Source organism: Enhydra lutris, unplaced genomic scaffold (assembly GCF_002288905.1).
Source record: "Enhydra lutris kenyoni isolate GAN:26980312 unplaced genomic scaffold, ASM228890v2 scaffoldscaffold20, whole genome shotgun sequence".
Classification (NCBI taxonomy): Eukaryota; Metazoa; Chordata; class Mammalia; order Carnivora; family Mustelidae; genus Enhydra; species Enhydra lutris.
Window position 1 is genome coordinate 6,620,679 of NW_019154104.1, and position 27,763 is coordinate 6,648,441.

Consider the following 27,763-nt stretch of genomic DNA (forward strand, 5'->3'; position numbering starts at 1 on the left):
TTCAAGTTAGGGGCCCGTTAGATATGACTTGGAAGGAGAGGGGGAAAATAGAATACATGGGAGATAAGAAGGGAGTCAGAGAAAAGGGAAGGAGATTATTCTGGAAATAACTGAGTACCAGGGATCTATGAACTATATTCAACATCACTTTGTCATCAATTTCACTGAACACTTTCCTCACAGGTGCGTTCCAGGTTACCAACAATCCTTTCAGAAAAATATCAATGATATTGATCCTGCATGGAAATGGCATGGATCCTGCATGGAAATCTCTCTAGCTATCTAGAGACAATAGCAGCTAACATTTGTGATCACTTACCATATTTTAATGAACTGAACCCTCACAACAACCCTTTGAGGCATATTATCATCTCCATTTTACAGATCAGAAAACACTCATCTGTATATAGGCAGTGTATAGGCAGTATTTGAACCCAGACACTCTGGCTCAAGAGCCTGAACTTTGCTGAGTATATCAGATCATAGCAAGGCATGAAAGCTGGCTACTATATGGTGAGGGAGACCAAGGCTGGGTATGGCTGGTCTGGACTGGAGATCCATCAGGAGTAGCAGGACTAAGAAGGAAGAGTCAGGATTTTTTAATTTAGAGATAGGGCAAAAAAAATTTTTTTTAATCACTGGGACTTTCATCTGTGAGTCTGTTATTTAAATTAATCCATCCAAATAGGGAACCACAAGTCAGGTTCATTTGGTCTAGCAGATTATTTCCCTGGGCATCAACACAGTTGAGGCTAGGGGAGCCTGGGTGGCTCAGTCAGTTAAGTGCCCAACTCTTTTTTTTTATTTTTTTAAGTATCTAACTCTTGATTTCAGCTCAGGTCATGATCTAAGGGTTGTGAGATCAACCCCTGTGTCAGGCTCCCCTTGTCAGGCTCCATGCTAGTGCCTGCTAGAGCCTGCTTAAGATTCTCCCTCTCACAATGGACTCTGGGGAAATAAACCAAGGGTTATAGAAGGGAGGGGGGTGGGGGAATGGATGAGCCTGGTGGTGGGTATTAAGGAGGGCATGGATTGAATGGAGCACTGTGTGTTATACACAAACAATGAATCATGGAACACTACATAAAAAACGAATGATGTACTGTATGGTGACTAACATAAAACAATTAAAAAAAAAAAGAAAGAAAAAAAAATTCTCCCTCTCCTTCTCCCCCACCAAGTTTCTCTCTCTTTCTCTTTCTCCCTCTCTCCCCTCTCTTAAAAAAAAAAAAGAAGAAGAAGAAGAATCACCATGCCTAGCCCTAGAGTCAGAAGAGCTGGGCTCGATCCTCAGGGAGTCACTTAGCTGCATGACCTTGAACAAATCATACAATCTCTGTAACCTAGTCCTCCTCTTAAATTGGAGCAGTAGGGTCTATGGGGGGGTTTTAAAAAGAAAAGCTTGCATTTTTAAGAATATTTCATAATTTTCAGAGTCTTTTCACATATGCTATCACAGTTAATGAAATGTAAGGTGCTATCACTTTCAATAAGAAGTATCAGTCACATAAACAATTCTATAATAAATAGAAAGGCACCAAACTCGCTAGTACTTCCCTTTTCAGAATGCAGAACTAACTCCCAGTTGTGGCACATCAAATTAAGACTTCCCTTTGACTCTCCTTCAAAGTGAGTGAGTGAGAGGACAGGGAGCAGTGACACTGCCTAGAACCGGCAAATACTCATTAGCATCAACTTCAATTCACATCAGTTTGCTTCCCTCCTTCCTCCCCAGGGTAAGGCTTTCTCTCTTAGGGTGTTGCTATTACTTCAGGGAATCAAATCTCTAGCTAATTCTGAATGTGACTTCTTAATTGCCACCAATACTTACTCTGGCTAATGAGTCTGACCCAGCTCTGTTCTGAAACTACTGAGACATTATTCAGAAAGTAGCAGTAACAAGAAGGAAAAAGAAAAAAAAAAAAAAAAAAAGTAAGAGAACAGAGAAATGGATGGATGTCAGAAGGTTTGGGGAGATCTAGGGACCAAGCAGCCAAGTAGGAATGTAAATCTATAATTCAGCGGGAATACAAATTCATAAAATGAACTGCTCCACAGAGTATAAGAATCAGAAGATTAAGTTTGGCTGAGTCTCCATGGCCCCAAAGAGGAAATAAATTAGATAATCATACAGAAAGATGGCTTTGTTTTTTGTTTTGTTTTGTTTTGTTTTGCCTGGAGCACCAGATCGTTGTCTCAATCAACTACTAAGATGTAGCTCACTGGGGACCCCTGGTTCCATGTCTTTCCTCTAAGCCAGTGGCTTTCAGCCTTTTCTCTACCTCCAAATCATTTAAAAAAAATAATCCCCTCTCTGTATCATCTCTCATTATAAGTAGAGATTGGGGAGGAGAATGTGAATTCCCATTCAAAGCCAACACTCCTACTCCCAGAATCACTGATTTTAATAATTTGAAAATCTATCAGAAATCTACCCTATAATAAAAGCATACTGTCTTTTAAAAACCTCACTGCCTGAAAAATCTGCATGTTTTATGAACTGTTTAATTATAATGGAGCTAAAAAAAAAATTGGGGCTGGTTTTAAAGCCATGCATCTGACATATGGAACACAAAGAACAGTAATCAGATTAAGCAACTAATCAGGATGATGGACATGAGCTGTAACAGCAAGCATTCCCTCTGGGTCACATTGCTGTGTGGAAGGAAGACCGTTTTGTATTTCTCCCTTTTGTATCTTACAACTTACAACTACTTGTTCAATCATGATTGAAAGAATACTTTGAAAAAAGATAGTACCTCTCTATGAATTTCTTGTTCTTACTGTATTTTATTAAGCAGGGAAGCTACAATAAATTAACCAGTTATCTTTCTTTCTTTATTCCCAAGAGATCAGAACCTTAAAGTCATGCTTACAGACCCTGCCTTCTTATTTCTCACTATTCTGTACCTGGGAAAAACAGTTCACAATCCATCTTCTTCAAGAACCTTGCCCCATTACCAAATACCATGTTCTTACAGTCAACCTATCCTTCAGTCCTTTTGTGTCCAAATAAAAATGTATTACTCTAAGGAAACATGCTATTCCATGCTATACCTCCCTGACCAGGCTAACTACCCTGACTTTGGCAAGAATCAAAATTAAATGAAATCCAGATGTCCTAATGGAAAGTACAAGGCACAACTTAAATATTTTTGATTAATAGTACCAAAATTGTATCTCTTAAAGGAGGAATAAAAGGAATAGCTCAGAAGTGGGCTTATCCTAAAAGGCTAATGTATTGGGACCAAAATGGGATTTTTGAGAAGCTCCCTGGACCAGCTTAAAGAAAGATGAACAAATAATAAATCACTTTAGAGAGGTTCTCCTCACCTGGGACAAAAATAAGCAAACCAAAAGTGAAAAATAGCATCCTAAACAAAAGCTATTTTTGTCTTAGGAGGGGGTGAGGAGGAGAGCAAAATTGAATCCATTTGGCACACAGAAAAAATATTTTAACTTCCTTCCTCTTCCGTGTGTCCAGACACTGCTTCAAAGTCATTCATTTGTACTAAAACTGGTTTGGTGGCACAGGAATGGTAATTCAAAGAGCTGTGGGGGAAAAGTACTCTAAAATGTAGAAGCCTCAAAAAAAAAAAAAAAAAAAAAAAAAGCCTACAAGGCTAAACGAACATGTGAAGATAAATCAGCTAACTGCGGAGCTGAGGACCATCTGCTTCTGCTCTGATCACATTTCTGTTAGCTTTTCATAGATTGGTAATCTTGCCATCATTTAACTTCCTCCACTGAAACAATGAGCATCATAAGAAATGCCCGTGATGATAACTACTATCAAAAATACTCTCTTGGGACGCCTGGGTGGCTCAGTTGTTTAGGCGGCTGCCTTAGGCTCAGGTCATGATCCCAGCGTCCTGGGATTGAGTCCCACATCGGGCTCCTTGCTTGGCAGGGAGCCTGCTTCTCCCTCTGCCTCTGCCTGCCACTCTGTCTGCCTGTGCTCGCTCTCGCTTCTCTCTCTATGACAAATAAATAAATAAAATCTTTAAAAAAAAAAATACTCTCTTGGAGGAATCTAAGAAGAATTTTCTTAACTGATTAAAAAAACAATAAGGTGGGAGCACCTGGGTGGCTCAACTGGTTGGGTGCCTGCCTTTGGCTCAGGTCATGATCTCGGGGTCCTGAGATCGAGCCCTACATCAGGCTCCCTGCTCACTGGGGAGTCTGCTTCTCCTTCTCCCTCTGCCTTCTCCACCCCACTGTGCCCATGCTCTCTCTCTCTCAAATAAATCAATAAAATCTTTAAAAATAAAAAATAACAAGGTGTACAACATGTTCACTTGCTACATTTATACATTGTAGGATGATTGTCATTATGATGATAGCACCTCTATCACATCTGTCATGTGGAACACAATAGCACCCCTATCACATCACATAATTACCATTTCTATTTTGTGGTGGGAATAATAAAAACAAAAAACAAAACAAATCAAGAAATGAGTTAAGAATGTCCATAATGCAATTACACTTATTTGAAAAGGTAAATGTATGTTTAGGAACCTATGGGGGTGGAAGGACACAAAGGTCCTCAGGCAACTAGGATGATCTTTGTAAACAGAAGGGAAGGTGGTACACATGGATAATGCCATCAAAATACATAGGGGTGCCTGGCTGGCTCAGTCAGAAGAGCATGCAACTCTTGATCTTGCGGTTGTAGGTTCGAGTCCCGCATTGGGTGTGAGATTCCTTAACAATACAATCTTTAAAACACACACACACACACACACACACACACACACAAACATGAATACAATCAATACACTCATTCAGCAGATACATAATGAGAACCCCTATGTAGCAGACTCTGTGCCATAACCATACAGATATGCCATCCTGGATTCATGTTGTAAGGAAAGGAAAGAGAGTTTTCAAGTTCTTAATCAAATGAAACTTCTTAAGCTTCCTAAAGCTCTTCATTATTTGTATCATCACTCCAACATAAATATTTTTAAATGTTTTAATTGAATAACAAAAAGGCTATGAAAAACCCACAGCGAATACCATTCTCAATGGAGAAAAACTGAGAGCTTTTCCGCTAAGGTCAGGAACACAGCAGGGATGCCCATTACCACCACTGCTATTCAACATAGTACTAGAAGTCCTAGCCTCAGCAATCATACAACAAAAAGAAATTAAAGGCAGCCAAATCGGAAGAAGAACTCAAACTCTCACTCTAGCAGATGATATGATACTTTATGTGAAAAACCCAAAAGACTCCACACCAAATCTGCTAGAACTTGTACAGGAATTCAGTAAAGTGTCAGGATATAAAATCAATGCACAGAAATCGGTTGCATTTCTAGACACCAACAACAAGACAGAAGAAAGAGAAATTAAGGAGTCAATCCCATTTACAATTGCACCCAAAGCCATAAGATACCTAGGAATAAACCTAACCAAAGAGGCAAAGAATCTATACTCAGAAAACAATAAAGTATTCATGAAAGAAATTGAGGAAGACACAATGAAATGGAAAAATGCTCCATGCTCCTGGATTGGAAGAACAAATATTGTGAAAATGTCTATGCTACCTAAAGCAATCTACGCATTTAATGCAATCCCTATCAAAATCCCATCCATTTTTTTTTCAAAGAAATGGAACATATAATCCTAAACTTTATATGGAACCAGAAAAGACCTCAAATAGCCAGAGGAATGTTGAAAAAGAAAGCCAAAGTTGGTGGCATCACAATTCCAGACTTCAAGCTCTACTACAAAGCTGTCATCATCAAGACAGTATAGTACTGGCACAAAAACTGACACACAGATCAATGGAACAGAATAGAGAGCCCAGAAATAGACCCTCAACTCTATGGTCAACTAATCTCCGACAAAGCAGGAAAGAATGTCCAGTGGAAAAAAGTCTCTTCAACAAATGGTGTTGGGAAAATTGGATGGCCACATGCAGAAAAATGAAACTGGACCATTTCCTTATACCACCCACAAAAACAGACTCCAAATGGATGAAGGGCCTCAATATGAGAAAGGAATCCATCAAAATCCTACAGGAGAACACAGGCAGCAACCTCTTCGAGCTCAGGCGCAGCAACTTCTTCCTAGAAACATCGCCAAAGGCAAGGGAAGCAAAGGCAAAAATGAACTATTGGGACTTCATCAAGATCAAAAGCTTTTGCACAGCAAAAGAAACAGTTAATAAAACCAAAAGACAACAGACAGAATGGGAAAGGATATTTGCAAACGACGTATCAGATAAAGGGCTAGTATCCAAAATCTATAAAGAACTTATCAAACTCAACACCCAAAGAACAAATAATCCAATCAAGAAATGGGCAGAAGACATGAACAGACATTTCTACAAAGAAGAAATCCAGATGGCCAAGAGACACATGAAAAAGTGCTCGACACCACCTGGCATCAGGGAAATACAAATCAAAACCACAATGAGATACCACATCACACCAGTCAGAATGGCTAAAATCAGCAAGTCAGGAAATGACAGATGCTGGCAAGGATGCAGAGGAAGGGGAACCCTCCTTCACTGATGGTGGGAATGCAAGCTGGTGAAACTACTCTGGAAAACAATATGGAGATTCCTCAAAAAGTTGAAAATAGAACTACCCTACGACCCAGCAATCACACTACTGGGTATTTACCCTAAAGATACAAATGTAGTGATCCGAACGGGCACATGCAACTGAATGTTTATAGCAGCAATATCCAAAATAGCCAAACTATGGAAAGAACCTGGATGTCCATCAACAGATGAATGGATAAAGATGATGTGGTATATATATACAATGGAATACTATGCAGCCATCAAAAGAAATGAACTCTTGCCATTTGCAACGACATGGATGGAACTAGAGGGTATTATGCTGAGCAAAGCTTAAGTCAATCAGAGAAAGTCAATTATCATATGATCTCGCTGATACGAGGAAGTTGAGAGGCAACGTGGGGAGTTTTGGGGGGTGGAAAAGGAATAAATGAAACAAGATGGGATCAGGAGGGAGACAAACCATAAGAGACTCTTAATCTCACAAAACAAACAGAGCGTTGCTGTGGGGAGGGGGGTATGGAGAGGGTGGTGGGGTTATCGACACTGGGGAAGGTATGTGCTATGGTGAGTGCTGTGAAGTGTGTAAACCTGGCGAGTCACAGACCTGTACCCCTGGGGCTAATAATATATTATATGTTAATTTAAAAATAAATAAATAATAAAATAAAATAAAAATAGAAAAAGCCAAGATTTCTACATACTAAGGGAGACCATACCAGGAAATATTTCCAAAATGAAATAACAAATGGGCACAAAATACACAAATCTGTGCTAAGAAAAGCATACAGTAAAGGAACTCTCAAGCACTGCTGGTGCTTGAGAATATATAAGTTGGGAATATAAGTTGATGCAGCCACTGTGGAAACAGCATAGAGGTTCCTCAAAAAATTAAACAAAGAAATACTATACAATCCAGTAATTCCACTCCTGGGTCTTTACCCAAAGAACACAAAAACACTAATTTGAAAAGATATATGCACCCCTGTGTTTCTTGCAGCATTATTTACAATACCCATGATATAGAAGCAGCCATATCCATAACCACAGATAAAGAAGATGTGGTATATGTGTACCATGGAATATTACACAGTCATAAAAAAAAGAATAAGAGGCGGGGTGCCTGGGTGGCTCAGTGGTTTAAAGCCTCTGCCTTCGGCTCAGGTCATGATCCCAGGTTCCTGGGATCAAGCCCCACATCGGACTCTCTGCTTGGCAGGAAGCCTGCTTCCCTCTCTCTCTCTCTGCCTGCCTCTCTGCCTACTTGTGATCTTTGTCTGTCAAATAAATAAATAAAATCTTAAAAAAAAAAAAAAAGAATAAGAGGCGCCTGGGTGGCTCAGTGGGTTAAGCCTCTGACTTTGGCTCAGGTCATGATCCCAGGGTCCTGGGATCGAGCCCCGCATCAGGCTCTCTGCTCAGTGGTGAGCCTGCTTCCCTCTCTCTCTGCCTGCCTCTCTGCCTACTTGTGATCTCTGTCTGTCAAATAAATAAATAAAATCTTTAAAAATAATAATAATAAATTAATTAAAATTAAAAAAGAATAAAAAATTTAAAAAATGCAAGCCATTTGTAACAACATGGATGGACCCTAGAGGGTATTATGCTAAGTGAAATGAATCAGGCAGAAAAACACAAATACCGTTTGATTTCATTTAAAACAAAACAAACAAAAAGCAGAAACAGATTCAAATACAGAGAACAAACTGATGGTTGCTAGAGGGGAGGAGTGCAGGGAGTGGGCAAAATGGGTGACAGGGAGTGCGAGATAGAGGCTTCTGGTTATGAAATGAATAGGTCATGGGAATAAAAGGTACAGCATAGGGAATATAGTCAATGATATTGTAATAGCATGGTATGGTGACAGATGGTAGCTACACTTGGGGCGAGCACAGCATAATATAGAAAAGTTGAATCACTATGTTGTACACCTGAAACTAATGTAACACTACATGTCGACTATACTCAAATTAAAAAATTAAAAATAATTACTTAAAAAAGCATACAGTGGAAAAGCACAGTGTTCAAAGGTTGAGTCAAAAAATAACTAACATGGGGCGCCTGGGTGGCTCAGTGGGTTAAAGCCTCTGCCTTCCGCTCAGGTCATGATCTCAGGGTCCTGGATCGAGCCCCGAGCCCCGCATCTGGCTCTCTGCTCAGCAGGTAGCTTGCTTCCTCCTCTCTTTCTGCCTGCCTCTCTGCCTGCTTGTGATCTCTATCTGTCAAGTAAATAAATAAAAAAATATTTAAAAAAAAAAAAAACTAACATGAGTGAACCCTATAAACTTTTCAACAGCCCTATCCAGCTATCAAAAGCCCAGTTTGGTAAGGTAAACTTCTATTCCTGATGAAACAGTGCATTGTTCTGGCAATATATATAGTTCTTACTTAACTAAACTACCTGAGCAAGACAAATAAAAAGGATTACAAAGGAAAGGAATATCATCAATTTCTTCTAGATCTGGTACTGAATCTCCTAGGCCTACTCTGATATTTATAGGAGCTGAACATATCAACCCCTGCTCAAAACAAGAAAATACTAACAAAGAGTAACATTTTTTTTAATGTCTGTGGTATTAGACATTGACTATATCACATTATAGACTATTCTTTCAAATCCACAACAAATAGGCCAATAGAATAGGCCTAGACCTAACAAGACTTACTACCCTAATGATCTTAACCATGTCAATGGTTAACCAATGCCAACAGCAATATTTCCCTATAGAAACCTGTGTCTTTTTCTTCATTATCATTATCAAAAATCACAGTTCTACCAAATATACTTTGTAACAAGTCTTTAATCCACCAAGAGGGTCCGTGAGGCCTAATGAGAGCTGTATAAGAAACCAAATAAAAAGACCCAAGCCCTTACCTTATTTAGCTGCTAATTCAGGAGTTGTAAAGTCCTTAATCTCTTTATCTTACTCTTCCTAGATAAAAAGGAAAGAAGATCTCTACAGCCCCATCTAAACCATTAATGAAAATACTGCTGCTTTGCCCTGCACTTTGCAAAATGATCTCTCTCCAAGATGATATGAGAGCTATCTGTCCCTCTGCCCCATCCCCCAAAAGGCGCCAGAGATCACACAAGTTTCAGAATATGGTCTCAATCAAATTTCGTTGGTTTCCTTCCTTCAGGACTTTCCAGAGCTTTTAATCCAAGTACATAAATATGGCAAAATTCTCTACCATTTAGCTAAAATCTGGAAAAAGGCACAGTAGATGGGAAAATGTACTGGGAAATGTTGAGAAACACACCATTTTGGAAAAATTTGGCTACATAAGGGCCAAAGAGGCAGCATAGTATAAAGACAATGGGTTTACAAGCTTAGTAATTTTGGACAAATTACTTCACCTTGTGCCCCAGTGTAGTCAATCTACAAAATGGTGGAAATAGTACCAACTTCCTAAAATGGCCAAGGATTAAATGAGATGAATTATAAAATCCTCAGAACCAAGCCTGACACAGAGTAAATAATAAACGTTAGCTATTATTTTTGTTACCTACTTTGCAATGTTATTCCAAGCACAGAAATACATGTAATTGACACAACTTGTGCCTGGTAAGTAACAAGCATTCAACAAAAGGTAATTTAATTGAACACATACAAAATTCTGATCACAGTGCCTAGCACAAAGTCTGAATTCACAGGCACAGTACTGTAGTGAATTCACTATGATTATGTTACTAAGATTATAGGATCTTTTTTATTTAAAGATTTTAAAAATTTATTTGATAGACAGAAAGAGAGGGAGAGAGAGCACAAGCAGGGGGAGTGGCAGAGGGAGAGGGAGACGCAGACTCCCCGCTGAGCAAGGAGTCTGATGCCAGACTCAATCCCAGGACCCTGGGATCATGACCTGAGCTGAAGGCAGATGCTCAACTGACTGAGCCACCCAGGTCCCCCAAGATTATAGGAGCTTAACCATTAATAAAAACAGTGCTGCTTTGCCTTTAACAGTGTTTCCCCATGAGACTGCGTCTCCCTAGTATAACAATGAAGATATCTTAGCCTTGCCCACTTTTAAAAATAAGTTTCAGAATTACTGTATTAATCAAAATTGGGCAAAATTAAGTTCCTTTTCTTCAGGACCCAGGGCCTTTAGTATGAATCTTGAATCTCTAAGTAGGCAATGTACAGTTCCCAAATGCATTGACTGAGGAAACTTCCTTTCACTGAACAGTTCTTGGGACTATTACTCTGTGGAACACAGAATGGAAACTGCCCTAAACTGATGGAAAAACAGAAACACCATGTAAAGTACTTGTAAATCATTGTGCCAAGAACAATGTCTGGTACATCACATAGAGTTTTAACAAACTTTTGCTGTACAGATGTGAAGGGGTCATGATTTTGTAACATTCCCAGACATACTCAATTGTGGAATCTTTTTTTTTTTTTTTTTTTTTTTTGAGCAGCATCAGTAGGACTACTGTGGCAAAAAATACACTTAGAAAATTGCTTCCTGGGGCAGCTGGGTGGCTCAGATGGTTAAGTGACCAGCTTTTGATTTTGGCTGGGGTCATGGTCAGGGTCCCAGGGACCTAGCCAGACAGCAGGCTCCACACTCATCAGGAAGTCAGCTTGAGGATTCTCTGCTCCCCCTTCCCCTCCCCGCCAGATGTTCTCTTTCTCTCTCTCTTAATAAATCTTAAAAAAAAAAAAAAAAAGTTTCTCCATGGAAACGGAATCCTATTAACTAACATGAACAAACACAAAAGAATCTAGCTTTGTATTCCCACTAGCATGGATTGTTCTAGGATTGTTCTATCTATCTAAAAGTCAAAACATTCACCTCAACAGATTATCCTCCAGCCACTTGCTGGGAACTAAGGCAGAGCCTAGTAACAGTGTTCACACATATGCCTGCACTTATGTAACTCCCCTCAACCTCCCTTTTTTTTTTTTTTTTTCTAACATCTCCAGGGCAACACCACTAGAGGAAAAGCTGGAAAACCAGCTTTTACCAGAAGCACTGACAAACTGCCACAGCTCTGCTCTTCTTTTTTCTCCATTTTGCCTCTTCCAGGAACTACCTGCACCGGAGTATATGACCATTTTCCCTCTTTAATATCTTACTTCATCTTATTACTGCAGGACAGTAATAGTTTACTTAAGTTCTCTTAAAACCACGGTCATCATTCCTTCTTTTAAGCGGCCTTTCCCCCTCATCTTCCCCTCCTAGATTTGCATTTTTCTAACTTGTATTTATTCTCAAAATGCACTCATACCCCAGAATCAAAGCCTCCTTCACTCTTGGAAAACAATCTTAAGATGAAGTGGAGAGATCACAACGTTTGGTCCAAAAAAAAAAAAAAAAAAAAAGAAAGAAAAAAGAAAAAGCAGCTATTTCACGAAGAGGTGAGAAGTTACAGATTTTGTTTATACATCACTGTCTTATAAATAATACACACGCAGCCAACTTCAGAGCCCATCCATATGCAAGTATAAATGACTTATCAAAGTTCTGCACCAAAGTAAAATTCGGGATTTTTAAAGTGTTCCTCTAAGGGACCCGTAAAGGAAAGGGACTGCTCAAGTTCGAGGAGGGGCGGCCATGGCACTGCACTCGAGAGTCCCGCGGGGACTCGGGAACGCCGCCAACAAGGACGAGCCAGACGGGTTCGAAGGGGTTCCAGATGCCTATGCTGACCACACGGTCAAGTTCGCCCTGGGCCTTCCTCCCCGGAGCCCCCACCCAGCGGCCTGGGGACCCCCCAGTGCCCTCTGCCTCTCGCTGAGATCCACAGGGCTGACAGGGTCCGGCTGGTACCTGGTCGTAAGGGGACTTCTCCAGCATCTGCGTGCACAGATCTGCGCAGAGCTGGAACTTCCTGCGCCTAAAATAGCTCCAGGCTAGGAGCAGCGGCTCCATCTCCGAGCCCATGGCGGCCGAAGGCGGCCCACGAAGGACCAGGGCCCTGGCCAGGTGGGCGGGGTCGGGAGCAGGAGGCGTCCCGCTCTGCCCGGCAACACGGCGGCAAGGGCCTTGCTTGAGGGGTGGCCGCATCGCGCCTGAGATCAGGAAAATGAAAACCCGACTCGAACAGAACACAGCTACAAGGCTTGCCAAACCTTGGTTGCAAAGAGGGTGTACTTTTAAAGGATACATATTTCATTAATTTCGAGAAGAGGGCGCCATGGATAAATGAAGAGGTAGTGACTTAGACACCTACAACTAGGGCCCTCCACTGTCGCTGGGGAGGAGCGGTTGCCTAGCAGCCGAACGCTCTGCTTACTTTGCGAATCTGAGAGAAGTCGCAGGAGTTGACCCTCATACGAGTCCCTGTCTACTCTTCCCGTGCATGCATCCGTGCCCCTATCATTTACCCTTCACGTGTTCTCATGTTCACAACCATGAGAACAGTTTCTTCAATACCATACTGTCCACCAGAACCCAAAGACCTACATCCTAAAATTCTCCAGTTTGTTTCTTCAAGTCCTCAAAAACAACAACAACAACAACAACAACAACTCAGTGTTCAAATAAAAAGGGGCATTGGATACGGCTTAGTCCAAACGACGCATTTTACGTAAGAGAAACTGAAATCGGCTCAGAGAAGAGAAATTATTTACCTGAAGTCTCATGAAGTTAGGAAGCCGGACTGCAATCCGGGTGACAACAGACTGTTAATACAGTTCATTCAACAATGCGTACAGATTCTGGATTATAAATTGGTGACGTTTTTACAAACGAAATAACGCAACACAAAAAATTAAAAGGGAGCTTTTTGAAACGCCGTCTCCAAGCAATTACTGTTTGTCAAATGCTTACTTGTGCAGAATGATTTCTTTAGGCTCAGTTCTGACTTTCCTCTAGAGATTTACACAGATGACAAATATCTTTAATGGTTATGAAAAAAGAAGTGTGACCGGATTAAATCCAGGTAGACTTCATTATGGAGGACTAGGAGAAGCAAGAGAGAAAAAAATTAACTTGATACTGAAGAACTTTCTGGTCAGGTCTAAATCTCCTTAGCAAAGATAAATCACCCACAGTTCTCTCAAACTGCTAAAGTACCATAGTGCACACATTATATTTAATCCAGATATTTCTATCTTTCATAGATATTAAAACTATCTTTCTAACCTGAGAAATGGGTTAATAAGAGTAGTTTTTTTTTTCTCCTTTACTAAGCAGTCTTTCTCAAATTTTGCATCTTAGAAGCAAATAGTTACGGTTATTGTAATTACTCTATTTTTGTTTCCCTCAAAGTGCCTCTAGAAATGTATGCTGTCCTAAGCAGTCTACCATTTCTGGGAGTCCGGCTTTAGGACTGCATATGCTGCCAATTGCAATTGGGCTCAGTATTTCAAAGGGACTTTTTGTTTTCTGATAAAATGTAAGCAGATGGTATCTAAGTAATTCTCAACTCCAGATCTTTATTAGACAGATTTTTTTTAAAAGATGTTTTATTTATTTGAGAGAGAAAGATGAGAGAGGACGAGAGCGGGGTGAGGAATAGAAGGAGAAACAGACTCCCCCCCTGAGCCAGGAGCCCGATGTGGGGCTTGATCCTGGGACTCTGGGATCATGACCCCAACCGAGGACAGCCACTCAACTGATGACCCAAATAAGGTCCCCTAGACAGATTTTTAAACGAAATTTTTTACTTTAAATTTCCCCTATTGTTAACATTGTTAACATTTTATATTACTGTGGTACATAAATCACCACAAAGGAATCAATATTGGCACATTGCTATTAATTCCACAGTTTATTCTGATTTTAGTAGGTTTTCCCTGATATCCTTTTTCCATTCCGGGATCCCACTTCAGATACCTTATTACATTTAGTTACTATGTCTCCCTTCCCTTCTCTGGTCCTGTGGCAGTTTCTCAGACCTTATTTAGGATGACCTTGACAATTCTGAAGAGTACTGGTCAAGTATTTTGTAGCATGTCTGGAAATCTTTTAAAAACAGATGCCCAAATCCCATCCTTAGAGATTCTAAATTAAATGGTTTGATAGTAGGGGCACCTGGGTGGCTCAGTGGGTTAAAGCCTCTGCCTTTGGCTCAGGTCCTGATCTCAGGGTTCTGGGATTGAGCCCCGCATTGAGCCCCCCCATCCGGGCTCTTTGCTCAGCAGGGAGCCTGCTTCCCTTCCTCTCTCTCTGCCTGCCTCTCTGCCTACTTGTGATCTCTGTCTGTCAAATAAATAAATAAATAATTTTTTAAATGGTTTGATAGTAAATAAATAAACAAATAAATATTTGATATAGAGCTAAAGCATCAGTATTTTTTTTTAAGTTTTCTGGCCAATCTTAATAAACAGGCAGAGTTGAAATCCATGTTGAGATCTACATGGTCTTGCATTTTTTTTTAATTTTTTTTAAAGATTTTATTTATTTATTTGACAGATAGAGAGTACAAGTAGGCAGAGCAGCAGGCAGAGGGAGAGGGAGGAGTCCTTGCTGAGCAGGGAGCCCAATGCCAGGCTCGATCTGAGGACCCTGGGATCATGACCCTAGCCGAAGGCAGCCGCTTAACCAACTGAGTCACCCAGGCACCCCGGTCTTGTGTATATTGAGAGTACTGCCAACTTCCTATACAGAATAAGGTTTTTGTAAGTGGGAAAAATAAATGAATAAATACCTAAGTATATAAATAAGTATGGAATTTTAAAAGAGGCATTAAAAATATTTTAGGGCCACAAGAATTCATCTTAGTTTCTTTCAGAAGGTTGTTAATTTTTTTCTTTTAGAAAAGTCAAATGGATGAGAAAAATTGTATATTACTTAGCAAATTGCAGGATGTGAAGCATGTCCAAATGTAGCATAAACTGTGACTTTAAAAGGTTGTAAACATTTGTTAGTTTTTAATCATGTAAATATATTAATCGATTACATGAATGTATAGATAGACTTTATTACATTTTTTATAATTTTTAATCCATAATGCAGAAACCATTTTTTAAATGGCGTTCCAGTAACAGGAAGAATAGTAACAGGAAGAATAATAACAGTTCCTAGTGAAAAGGGTAGATAGGAATTACTAGAGCCATTTTCCTACTGAAGAAAATGAAGCACGGAGAAATAACTTAATCCCTTTGAAAGAGTCAGTTTCACAATCAGAGCTCGATCTCAGTACCTAGATCCTTATCTTTTGCTCTCCAGCAACTAGATACCTCTTTCGGTTAATTCGGTTTAAAGTCAAATGCCAAAGATAATGTAACTGTAAAAGCCAAAGTTTAAATTTTCTTAAATCTTAAATCGGTATTATTCAGGCCATTTAAACTTAAACCAAAAGAAAAGCAAAGTTAAAAATGGAATCTTCTCTTCATCAACAAATGTTTGTATAGGCCCCTATGCTTGCTGAAAAGAACACAGAGATGAACAAAAGAGGTGTCCAGCCCCAAGGGCACTTAGAATAAAGAGTGTTTAGTGGAAAGTGCAGTGGATTTGAGGTCAGACTTGCTAGCTGTGTTTTCTCGGGCAAATTAGGAATCAATATAGGAAAGAGGTTAAGAAGTGGGCTCTGGAGCTAGATTTCCTATATTTGCACTTCTGACTCTTCCATGCACTAAATGTGGGGATCTTGGGCAAGTGATGTAATGGTCCTATGCCCCAGATATGTGCTTCATCTATTATATGATGTGTGTTCACTGCATTCTTTTAGAATTTTTGATTCTGCGTTAAAGGACAAGAAAAATAAACAGGATGGATGAAACTCGTAAGAAATGTTAACTATAGATAGTAAGTATATTATAGACCTATAGGACATGTTAAACATAGAACAGACATTTATGTGTCAAACACATTGAAAGGATGAAAAAAAATGAAAGTGTTACTTGTGGATAGAAAGAGATGGAAAGCAAAATAAACCTTAAATACGCATAAAGCATGGATCAGCTTTATCAACTCAAACTGGCCACCCATTGGTATCACCCATTCTAGCACACTTGCCCTCTGCTTAAAATACATACTGTTGGGGTACCTGGGTGGCTCAGTGGGTTGGGCCTCTTCCTTTGGCTCAGGTCATGATCTCAGGGTCGTGGAATTGAGTCCCACATCCGGCTTTCTGCTCAGCGGGGAACCTGCTTCCCCCCTCTCTCTGCCTGCCTCTCTGCCTGCTTGTGATCTCTCTCTCTCTGTCAAATAAATAAAGTCTTTTAAAAATAAAATAAAATAAAATAAGATATGTACTGTTGCTCACCAGATTATCACAGACCTATAGCTGTAGCCATGCATATTTTAATAGACTCTTCATCTCTCCAATAGAGCAAGCATATATTGGCACCACAAACCTTCTTCCATCTTTGAACTTTCTTGCCTGCCCTTAACTCTGCTTCTTGTAACCACACCGCCTGCAGTAAAGGAAAGTGGTGCGAAGACAGGACATAGTCAGGACAGTCAGGACATAGGAACCTTGAGCAACCCATACGCAATGTGGTCCTTCCTCCTATTTGTGTTAATTCTTAACCTACCCAATTCCCTTTCCCTTTGCTTCTCACTGTAGATTTTAAGTTGATTCAACAAACCAGATGATCTGAGCATTTTAATTTGGTCTATGAACCTTTCAGTTCCAGGACTTGTGGGATTGCCTACCAGTTTGTGTACTTAGAGGCCACCATGCCATTTCTCCACTACGTATAAAATGGGGACGACGATGATGACTGCAACACTGATGATGATGACGTAGTGACTATCTTACGGGATGCTTATAGAGATCAAGCCAATTTAATTTAGGTAAGGCATAATTACATTGTCTTTTCAAAGATCACAGAAACACATTGGGATGGAAACCAACAACATATGCAACCAAGGATTGCCTCAATTTTCAGTCAGGCACATTTATTACATGCTAGAGAAAGAGCACTTTGAGACAATACTGAAGAAATTGAGGGTGTTCTTTTTTCCCCAGTTCCTCAAGAAAGTGCATAATAAATACCTACTGAAATTTATGAGTGGGTGCCTGGGTGGCTCAGTTGGCTAAGCGTCAGCCTTCAGCTTGGGTCATGATCCTGGGGTTCTGGGATGGAGTCCCTAGTTGGGCTCCCTGTTCATCAGGGAACCTACTTCTCCCTCTCTCTCTGCTCCTCCCCACTGCTGGTGCTCTCTCTCACTCTCGCTCAAAAAAAAAAATCTAAAAATTAAAAAAGAAATTTATACAAAAAAATTTCTTGATTCCATATTATGAGATGCCAGGGATACAGAATGACTAATGCATGGGAACAAATAAGTACAATAAAAGTAAATGGGAGCCATGATAAACCTATGAGGGGACAAGAGTACAAGTGAAGACTCAGGACTGGGCAACTTTATCTCTTCTCCGTAGTTGGCAAAGGGCTCTGCAGTCAGCAGCTAAGGAAAAGCTTCACAACAGCATGAAATCATGTGATCAGGAAAGAAGGTGTGGAAAGAAGGAAGAAGAAAAGGTGGGCTGAAGCCAGATCCTCAGGAGTATGGAACATCATGTAATAGTTTGCACATTCAGTAAAAAGCCACCAGGGAAATTTTACCAGAGAATAAAAACAACTTGACAGACTTATAGTAAAGGCAGAAAGATTACTTAGGATACTACTGCAATAGTTAAGGTACAAGATGCTAGAAATAATAAGCATAGACAGAAAGGCAAAAAAAAATTAAAGAAATAAAATCAGTAGGACTTGGACACTCATGGAACAGGTGAAGGGCATTTGGCTAAGAAAAGAGAGAAAGCTAGTCCATCTCCCAGGTTTCCAGGTTGTGAATGGGTAGAGTCATCAAGATCAGAGTGAAGGAAAAGGAATTGGTTGAGAAAAAAAAAGAGAGAGAGAGAGCTTGAATTTAGACTGGGGGATATTGACTTTATTGTCTCTGGGACAGCCAGATGGAGATATTCTGTCAGTAACTGGAAATAGATGCATATAAGAGGCCATGGAAAGAGCTCATGGATGGAGATAAATTTTGAGACTCATATAATTATATATCTGCTCATTGAAGGCAACAAAGAGGATGAGATTATCCCCCATGGAGAATTAATGGAATGAGAAAGAAAAGAACCAAAGACAGAATGCTGCAGATCACCAACATTAAGAGACAGGTAATGCAGATGTCCATCAACAGATGGATGGACAAAGAAGATGTGTTGTATATATACAATGGAATATTACTCAGCCATCAAAAAGAATGAAATTTTGCCATTTGCAATGACGTGGATGGAACTAGAGGGTATTACGCTAAAGGAAATTAGTCTGTTCAAAAAAGACAAATACCATATGATTTCACCCATATGTGGAATTTAAAGAAACAAAACAGAAGAACATAGGGGGAGGAAAGGAAAAATAAAATAAGATGAAAATTGAGAAGGAGGCAAACCATAAGAGATGCTGAACTCTTGGAAACAAACTGAGGGTTCCTGGAGGGAAGGTGGTGAGAAGAAGGGATAATTGGGTGATGGACATAAAGGAAGGCACTGGATGTAATGAGCACTGGGTGTTATATGCAACTGATGAATCCCTAAATTTTACCTCTGAAACTAATAAAAAGAAAAGGAAAAAAAAAGAAACCAATAATGAAAAAGTAAAGATAAAACATACAAAGAAGAATTGATCAGGCATGTAAGAAACCAGATATAAGAAAACCAGAGTGTGATATCATGAAACCAAAGTACAGAGAGAATTTCGAAAAAGAAGAAGCAGTTCAACCATGTTAAATTCTGACAAGAGATTATGGAAACTAAAAAAAAAAAAAATTAATTACCAGATTTGTCTATTAGTCATCTGTTTACAATATTTGTCAGTGTCATTTCAGTGGAGTCAAGAGAGAAAAGACAAGGAAATCTGAGTGCAATTGGCTGAGGTAAGAATCAGACCTAAGAAATAGACACAGGAATATTAGGTTATTCTTTTCAAGGAACACTCACTCATGCAAGTGATTTTAAAATGCTTGCAAAGCCACATGCATATGCTTGCATTAATAGAAGTTTTATACTTTATTGTGGTTCACCATATACTAGATACTGTAAGATTTTTTAAGCTATAGTGTTCTACCACAGGTAGTTGGATAAACCACTAATTCTGCAATAGAAATTTTTTTCTAAAATGGATATGAGCTGAAGTAACATGTTTACACTCTTTTTGCTTAGGGAGAAGTGATACTTTTATAGTTCTGGATTCTACTGAAAACTGAGTTCATTATTAGCACAAGCATGGGACTTACTCTACTTTTTAAGTTTAGAAAAAAGCCATAAAGTGAACAATTCTCAGCAATATGTAAGTAGCATTTGCTACTCAATATTAAAGTAGGAATCACTGGGGTGCTTGGGCGGCTCAGTCGGTTAAGCTTCTGCCTTTGGCTCAGTTCATGATCCCAGGATCCTGGGATTGAGCCCCACATCAAGCTCCCTGCTCAGAGGGTAGCCTGCTTCTCCCTTTCCCTCTCCCCCCTCCCCTGCCCACTAAGGCTCTCTCTCTCCCTCTCTCTCAAATAAGTAAATAAAATCTTACAAAAAAAAAAAAAAAAGTAGGAGTCCACTAACAGATTATCTATTTACCAATATAACAATGGTATCACTTATTGAGCTCTTACTCTAGGTGGGTTGGACACAATATTAGGTTCTATACATGCTCTTAACTCTCCCCTCTAACCCTGCAAGCTTGGTACCATTATTGTTCCCATTCTACAAAGAAAGAACAGACAGAGACTTGGACTTAGTTGTTTGAGGGGTCATTCTGCTAGTCTGTGGCAGAACCAAGATTTGAACTCATGTTAGTCAAGACCCCACACCCTCTGCTAAATGTGCAACTTGTATTTTTTCAAGTGTACAAGATGCTCCAGCCACACTGAATTTCTCCTATTCCCTCTACACTTCATGTACTTTCAGCATTCCATGCTTTTGCATGTGATGTCCCATGGCTGCAGTGTTTTATCTCCTTCCCCCCTGCCTTTTGTCTGTTTGGCATAGTTCCAAGCCAAAGTTCAACTCTGCTTAAAACTCTACTGATTCTCCAAAGACCTGTCTATGAGATACTCTCAATAACCCCTCTTATATAAAACCCATTTGTGCTACATTTCAGTATCTCCCTAGTAGACTTTAGTGTTACTCATACCTTCCCAAAAGCCTAGCACATGGTGCCTGGATGGCAATAGACATTTCACAGACTTCCGTTGAGCGAAGTTCAGTGACTACTATACTTTTCCACTAAATTCAAAATTGACAGTTATATTTTGAAATAAATAGTTTAATGTTTGAATATGCATTTCGACATCTATTTAAATGCTTAGGGACCTGATTTTAACAATGTCAAAACTTAGTGCTATACAACTTGTTTTCATTAAAATGCCAAAGCCTTTGAAGATCAGTCTACATATAGTCTACCTGAATCAATTTCAAGATTCTTTTCTCTTTTTTTAAGATTTTATTTATTTGTTTGACAGATAGAGGTCACAAGTAGGCAGAGAAGCAGGCGCGGGGGTGGGGGGAAGCAGGCTCCCTGCTGAGCAGAGAGCCAGATGGGGGGCCTGATCCCAGGACCCTGAGATCATGACCTGAGCCGAAGGCAGAGGCTTTAACCCACTGAGCCACCCAGGTGCCCCTGAAGATTCTTTTCAAAGAGAATTAAAAAGGGATAATCCTGAAAGGGTTAGAAGTCTATCAAACTGATTTTCGCTCTTTATTTTCTAAAACGATCAATTTAAAAATCTTTACATATTTTAAGATATATATGTATGTATGTATATCTGTATCTATATGTATATACATATATATGTATATATATATGGTACAAGTTATCAAAAAGTTCATTTATTTTAAGCAGTGGATATTTTTTCTAATACTTTTCTATATGTATAATTCCAGTCTTGCTAGATGAATTTTTCTTAAGATCTCAAATTAGCTTTTTTCCCCCCAGGTAATATCTTTGACACTTCAAATAGCTTCTGATACAATCCTCTTGACTATTTGCTATTCACCAAGCATTTATTGAATGCCTACCTGTGCCAGGCACTTTCTAAGCTATGGGTATAATGATTATTAGAGCTCTCTCCAGTCATGGATGGAAGAAGAGATTACAACTATTGGTAAACGGGCGCCTGGGTGGCTCAGTGGGTTAAGCCTCTGCCTTCGGCTCGGGTCATGGTCTCAGGGTCCTGGGATCGAGCCCCACATCGGGCTCTCTGCTCAGCGGGGTGCCTGCTTCCCTTCCTCTCTCTCTCTGCCTGCCTCTCTGCCTACTTGTGATCTCTGTCTGTCAAATAACTAAATAAAATCTTAAAAAAAAAAAACAACTATTGGTAAACTACTAATATACCTATCCTAAGCCATAGCCAACATCATAGTACTCAACTCAACGATACGCCCTTAGAAACATTCCCAGTAAAATCTGGAATAAGACGTGCTAGCACTACTATTACTTAATATTGTTCAGGAAAGTATAGTTAATGCAATGAACAAAGTTAAGAAGTTTGGCTATTGGAAAGGCAGAGCCAAAATATTGTTGTTTTCCAGTGGCAGATAATTATCTTTGTAGGAAGTTTTGTTATTTGGAAAGTTTTTATTCTGTAACTTATTGCACTGAATCAGTGCCTTGGACTGCTACCTTCATTACATGCTAAATTTTAGAATAGAAGGAATACTGTTTCTGGGTTGTCTGTTCAGGGTCATCAACAGGAAGGTCAATATTTTTGCAAGTATAGCACAGTTTTAATTTCTGTAGCTCTATTTACAAATCTTTTTTTCACAGTCTTCACACATTTTTTCAAGTCTTCAAACTTACATGAGCCTTTATTCATAGAAGAGCTATTTTATGCCATAAAGGTAGTCACAATCCAATATTACTGGCATTTCAAATACTTGAACCATAATTTTCCTACTGGGAAATATTCTCTTAATACTCTGTTACTACTATGGTAAACCGCAAATCAAAAAAGCCCTATAAAACCAGTGACTTCCTTGAAAATAAAGAAAATGCTTCTCAATTTCTGCACCGGAGTTGCACTACATTAACCTCAAATTACTGACCATCTGCCAGGATCCGTTTTCTTCTTGTGGCTCTTGAATGAATCTATTACCTGTTATTTTGGCAAAGGTCTTTAAAAAGTGAAAAGACAATTATTAAACATTCCCTTTTATTCTAAATTTGCTTGTTTCGGTCTGAACTTCACAAGCAATTATGCATCCATTCAGGTGAGCCATCTAGGTGTTCTTGGAAATATTTATCAAGCCCCTTTGATTCATATCACATACGACAGCCTAAACAATTTTAAACCGAGCACATAAAGAGAGGCTGATTACATTCAATTGCTTTTCCCATCAAGCTCCTTGTACTCTGAAAATCAGATTCTGAAGACTGAAAAATGAATTAATTCTCAACAATTGAAGGAGGCTTAGAACTCTGTTGGTGTAAATTCTATTTACGTGACAGACAACCACTTCCAACTCCGCCTTATCCTCATGCAGTCAGACATGATATGAAAGAGTACCTTATGTCTATTCATTTGTAAGGGGTCATCCAGATTCTTTAAAATCTTTTTTTTTTAAAGAAAAATAGACTTAGATTCTTTTCACTGAATAAAATGACAAGAATCAAAGCAAAATCTACCTATTATTTGACATTTATACATAGAGAACCCTAGTATAAATATTTAAAATATAAAATCAGAGTACAGAAAATTGCTACAGCCACTGTGGAAAAACAGTATGAAGGTTCCTCAAAAAATTAAAAATAGAGGGGCACTTCTTTTCACTACATCTGCATCTTTGGGGATAAATACCCAGTAGTGCAATTGCAGGGTCATATGGAAGTTCTATTTTTAAAAGAAGGGTCATCTGTACCCCAATGTTTATAGCAGCAATGGCCACGGTTGCTAAACTGTGGAAAGAACCAAGATGCCCTTCAATGGACGAATGGATAAGGAAGATGTGGTCCATATACACTATGGAGTATTATGCCTCCATCAGAAAGGATGAATACCCAACTTTTGTAGCAACATGGACGGGACTGGAAGAGATTATGCTGAGTGAAATAAGTCAAGCAGAGAGAGTCAATTATCATATGGTTTCACTTATTTGTGGAACATAACAAATAGCATGGAGGACATGGGGAGTTAGGAGAAGGGAATTGGGGGAAATTGGAAGGGGAGGTAAACAATGAGAGACTATGGACTCTGAAAAACAATCTGAAGGGTTTGAAGAGGTGGGGGGTGGGAGGTTGGGGGAACCAGGTGGTGGGTATTAGAGAGGGCACGGATTGCATGGAGCACTGGGTGTGGTACAAAAACAATGAATACTGTTATGATGAAAATAAATTAAAAAAATGATTATTTAAAAAAAAAAATAGAGGGGCACCTGGGTGGCTCAGTCGTTAAGTGTCTGCCTTCAGCTCAAGTCATGATCCCAGGGTCCTGGGATCGAGACCCGCATTGGGCTCCCTGCTCAGCAGGAAGCCTGCTTCTCCCTCTCCCATTCCCACTCCCCCTGCTTGTGTTCCCTCTCTCGCTGTGTCAAATAAATAAATAAAATATTTTTAAAAAAGAAGTTAAGTTCCAGAAATGCTCTAACACCACCATCCAGACTCTGTAATAAGACTTTAAAGTCCTATGGCTCTTGGCTACTTCCCTGACTGAATCTCATCCTCTTATCGACATGCTTACTCCACTCATGCGACCTTGGCCCCCTTGCTGGTCTTTGACTGGGCTTAGCAGGGCGATTTTGCTCTTATTCTTTGCTGACAGCCACATTCTTACCCCACATAGCCACTTTGTCACTTCATGAAGATCCCCACTGAAATGTCACTTTATTAATAAGGTCCTCCCTACAAATCAGCCCATCTCATTTTTCTGCCACTTTTTTCGTCATAGTACCTACCACCACATATTTCATAAGAATGTACCTATATGGTATCATCTATGTTTGCCCTTACCCTTTCTTCCCCGGAACACTAGCACCAAGAGTTGACACTTTGCTGTATCCCTGATGCCTAGAATAACACTTGGCACATAATACGTCCTCAAAAAATATTTGTCGAATGAATCGCTTTCTTTCCAATAATACTATGCTACATAAAACAAGTTGGAGGTCACTATTTGAGTTTGAAGTTCTAAATATTGATTAGCATTTTTATAAAAATTAACACTTGGTGATATGGGTTATTTAATTGAACATGATATCTATACTTCTCATAAAACCAAATAGAAAATTGTCATCTTGAGAACCTCTGCATCTTTATCCCCTTCGTTTCATAATCTCTGGCCTCAGCTCTCTCTTTGCTATTAGGGTCAATAACAGAATGCTACCTTCATGGTATTCATTACTAGACAAATTTAGTGGAGAAATAATGAGGAAGGAGTCCAGAAGAGTCATCTGCCCAGCAGACTGCCTACTCTCACTTGCATCCTGACCCTCATCCTTGAACCCCTGCTGGCCCCTGGGAAGATGAGAATGTCTAGAGCTGCATGGTGGAACATATTTTGTCTTCTTTTGAAAGTGTCATATTTACACTTACTAGCATTCCCCCTTCCCTTCCTCAATATCTTGAGAAATTGTGCACTTCACACTGAAGTTCTTTTTCTTTTTTAAGATTTTATTTATTCACTTGAGAGACAGAGAGAAAGAGCACAAGCAGGGGTGGGAGGCAGCGGGAGAGAGAAGCAGACTCCCCACGGAGCCCGACTCGGGGATCATAACCTGAGCTGAAGGCAGACACTTAACCCACTGAGGCATCCCCATTCTGGAACTTCTAAAGTTCTAAGAATTTGTAGGCTACTGAATTCCGTTACATGACTCCTTTTCCTTCAGGTTATTGTGGCAGGCTGTATCATTATTCCTGGTTATTCATTCACTCCTCTCCTGCAAGAAGGATGTTTAATCTCACCCATTGTTGCCATGTGACTTGACATTGAGTTGGCCTCCACTGACATTGAACCTGGCCATGTAACTTGCTGTGACCAATGGGTTATGAGCAGAAAAATTATGCTACATGTTCTAAATCTTTTAGAGCCTTTCTGTGGTTGGCTTTGCTCTTTTCCCTCTGCTCCTTCAGCCTGAGACCTAGAATGAGAAGAGGTATAAAGCAAAGTACAGCTAAACCACATCACAGAAGCTGACCTACAATTGCCTACAAAGTGTAAATGGGAAAGAAGTGCTGGTTGTTGTAAGCTACCGAGGTGCTTGGAAATTTCTCTTCAAATTAACCTATAAATTCAGTGTATTTTCGGTAACTAGAATAGTTGAATCTGCCATTCATCAGCAAGAACAGCCCCCCCAAGAAATCCGAGAAGGAATAATAATAAGGACAGTCCTGCCCTACATGATATCAAAAATGAACACTGAAGCTATATAATCAAAACAAGGTGGTACTCGGATATGTTCACAAAGTAGATTGATGGAATAGAATAGAAAAACTAAAAATGGCTACACATATGTGATGATTTAACACATAATAAACATGGTATTTCTTCCCTACACTGTCCAATCTGTTCTTTCTGAAGTCACTCCAATCTCAGAAAACCATACATCCCTCCTTCCAGTTGCTTAGACCAAAAGACTTACATATGTGCTTATCTTCTCTTTCTCAAACATACCCGTCCAAATTCATTAACAAATCCTGTGTTGGTTCTACCTCAGAAATAGATCCAGAATTCACCTCTACCAAACCACTTTGCCCCAACTCTCCTTATCTCTCTTTTTAAAAAAAAAAGATTTTATTTATTTATTTGACAAAGAGAAATCACGTGAGCCCAAGACCCTGAGATCACAACCTGAGCCGAAGGCAGAGGCTTTAACCCACTGAGCCACCCAGGCGCCCCCCCAACTATCCTTGTCTCTTGTATCAATCACTGCTTTCAGCTCCTGAGAGCTTTGCTGCATTAGTCTTTGTTCCTTCATTGACACTACTCAACACAGCAATCAAAGTTATTCTTTCAAAATATCCTACGTCAGATCATTTCACTTCTTTCCTCAAAACCCCTCCAGTGTTGGCCATCTCACTCAGATTTAAAAGTCAAAGTTCTTTTTTTTTTTAAAGATTTTATTTATTTATTTGACAGAGAGAGAGAGAGGCAGAGGGGGAGGGGGAAGCAGAACAGAGAGCCCGATGCGGGGCTCGATCCCAAGACCCCAGGATCACGACCTGAGCTGAAGGCAGAGGCTTAACCCACTGAGCCATCCAGGCACCCCCAAAGTTCTTAATGCTAATTCATAAGGCCCCTTCACCCACCTCATTAGATAAGATTTGATCTTACATTGACTTATTATACCCAAGTTACATGGGCCTCTATGCTATTCCTTGAATAGAGCAAACACGGTCCCATATCAAGTTATTTGTGCTTATTCTTTCCTCTTGCTCTTTTCCCAGATGCCCATGTGAATTGCTTCCTCTCTTCCTTCATGTTCCGCCTCAAATATTATTAGAGTGACCATTCCTGACCACAAAAACTAGTTACATAATTTCCCCAGTGCAAAATGAAAATACAGGGTTTTTTGTTATTGGAATTTCAAGACAATGGAGCATTACGACATTCAACATTTGGAAAGGTCCAAAGCTAACGCATATCTTTCTATCACTTTATCAACTGTACATTAAACCACTGACACAAAAGGAAGACAACTAATTCTTATTTATATAAAACATAAACAACATAAAACTAGTTTTATGTTCCTGTTACATACAGTAAGACACTATGATCATGTTGTTTCAACCTCCTTTATAGTTTGTCTACACAATTTTTGAAATCCATACTTAACCCATCCCATTTTTCATTTGTTCATTATTGTTATTCCAGAAGGCCCATCCCATGATCATGTGTAACCGATCTGGACTTTTATTCTGTGGCATAGATTTTCATGTAGATGTATTACCGTTGCGTGTGACATTGCTTAAAACAATCTTTACTCTTCACGTCTGATAACAACAACCACAACAATGTAATAGTAAGTATTACATAATACCTTTGGGGATACTGGTCTTCTTTTTGATCTGTCAGTTCATTGGAACCCAATTCAAGTTCACTTACTCACAAAGAAATCAATCAATGCCATTGCATTATTTGATTATTTTAATCAAACCCTTTTTCCATTTAATTCCTATTTTGAGAAGGATTAATAATTAGCCAACTAATAGCTTTTGGGGGGATTATTCCATGACTCTTTTCTTTTTTTTTTTTTTTTTAAGATTTATTTATTTATTTGAGAGAGAGAGTGCACACAGAGAGAGAAGGAGGGGGAGAAGCAGACTCTCGCTGAGCAGGAAGCCCAGGAATTGTGGGACTCAATTCCAGGACCCTAGGATCATGATCTGAGCT

The 27,763-nt window shown here is 39.5% G+C and overlaps 1 protein-coding gene across 5 annotated transcripts in view; it reads right to left on the bottom strand.

Annotated features, from left to right (window-relative positions):
* The window catches only part of LOC111148710 (tetratricopeptide repeat domain 8), a 57,882-nt gene extending 45,446 nt beyond the window's left edge, over positions 1–12,436 (bottom strand). For 4 of the 5 annotated variants that reach the window (XM_022505509.1, XM_022505507.1, XM_022505506.1 and 1 more), the window contains exon 1: positions 12,314–12,427. In XM_022505509.1, coding sequence (XP_022361217.1) covers positions 12,314–12,427 — 114 coding nt within the window. Of the gene's footprint in view, positions 1–12,313 lie in introns of all 5 variants that reach the window. The other variant, XM_022505508.1, reaches the window with a different exon arrangement.
* Between the last annotated feature and the right edge of the window lie 15,327 nt (positions 12,437–27,763).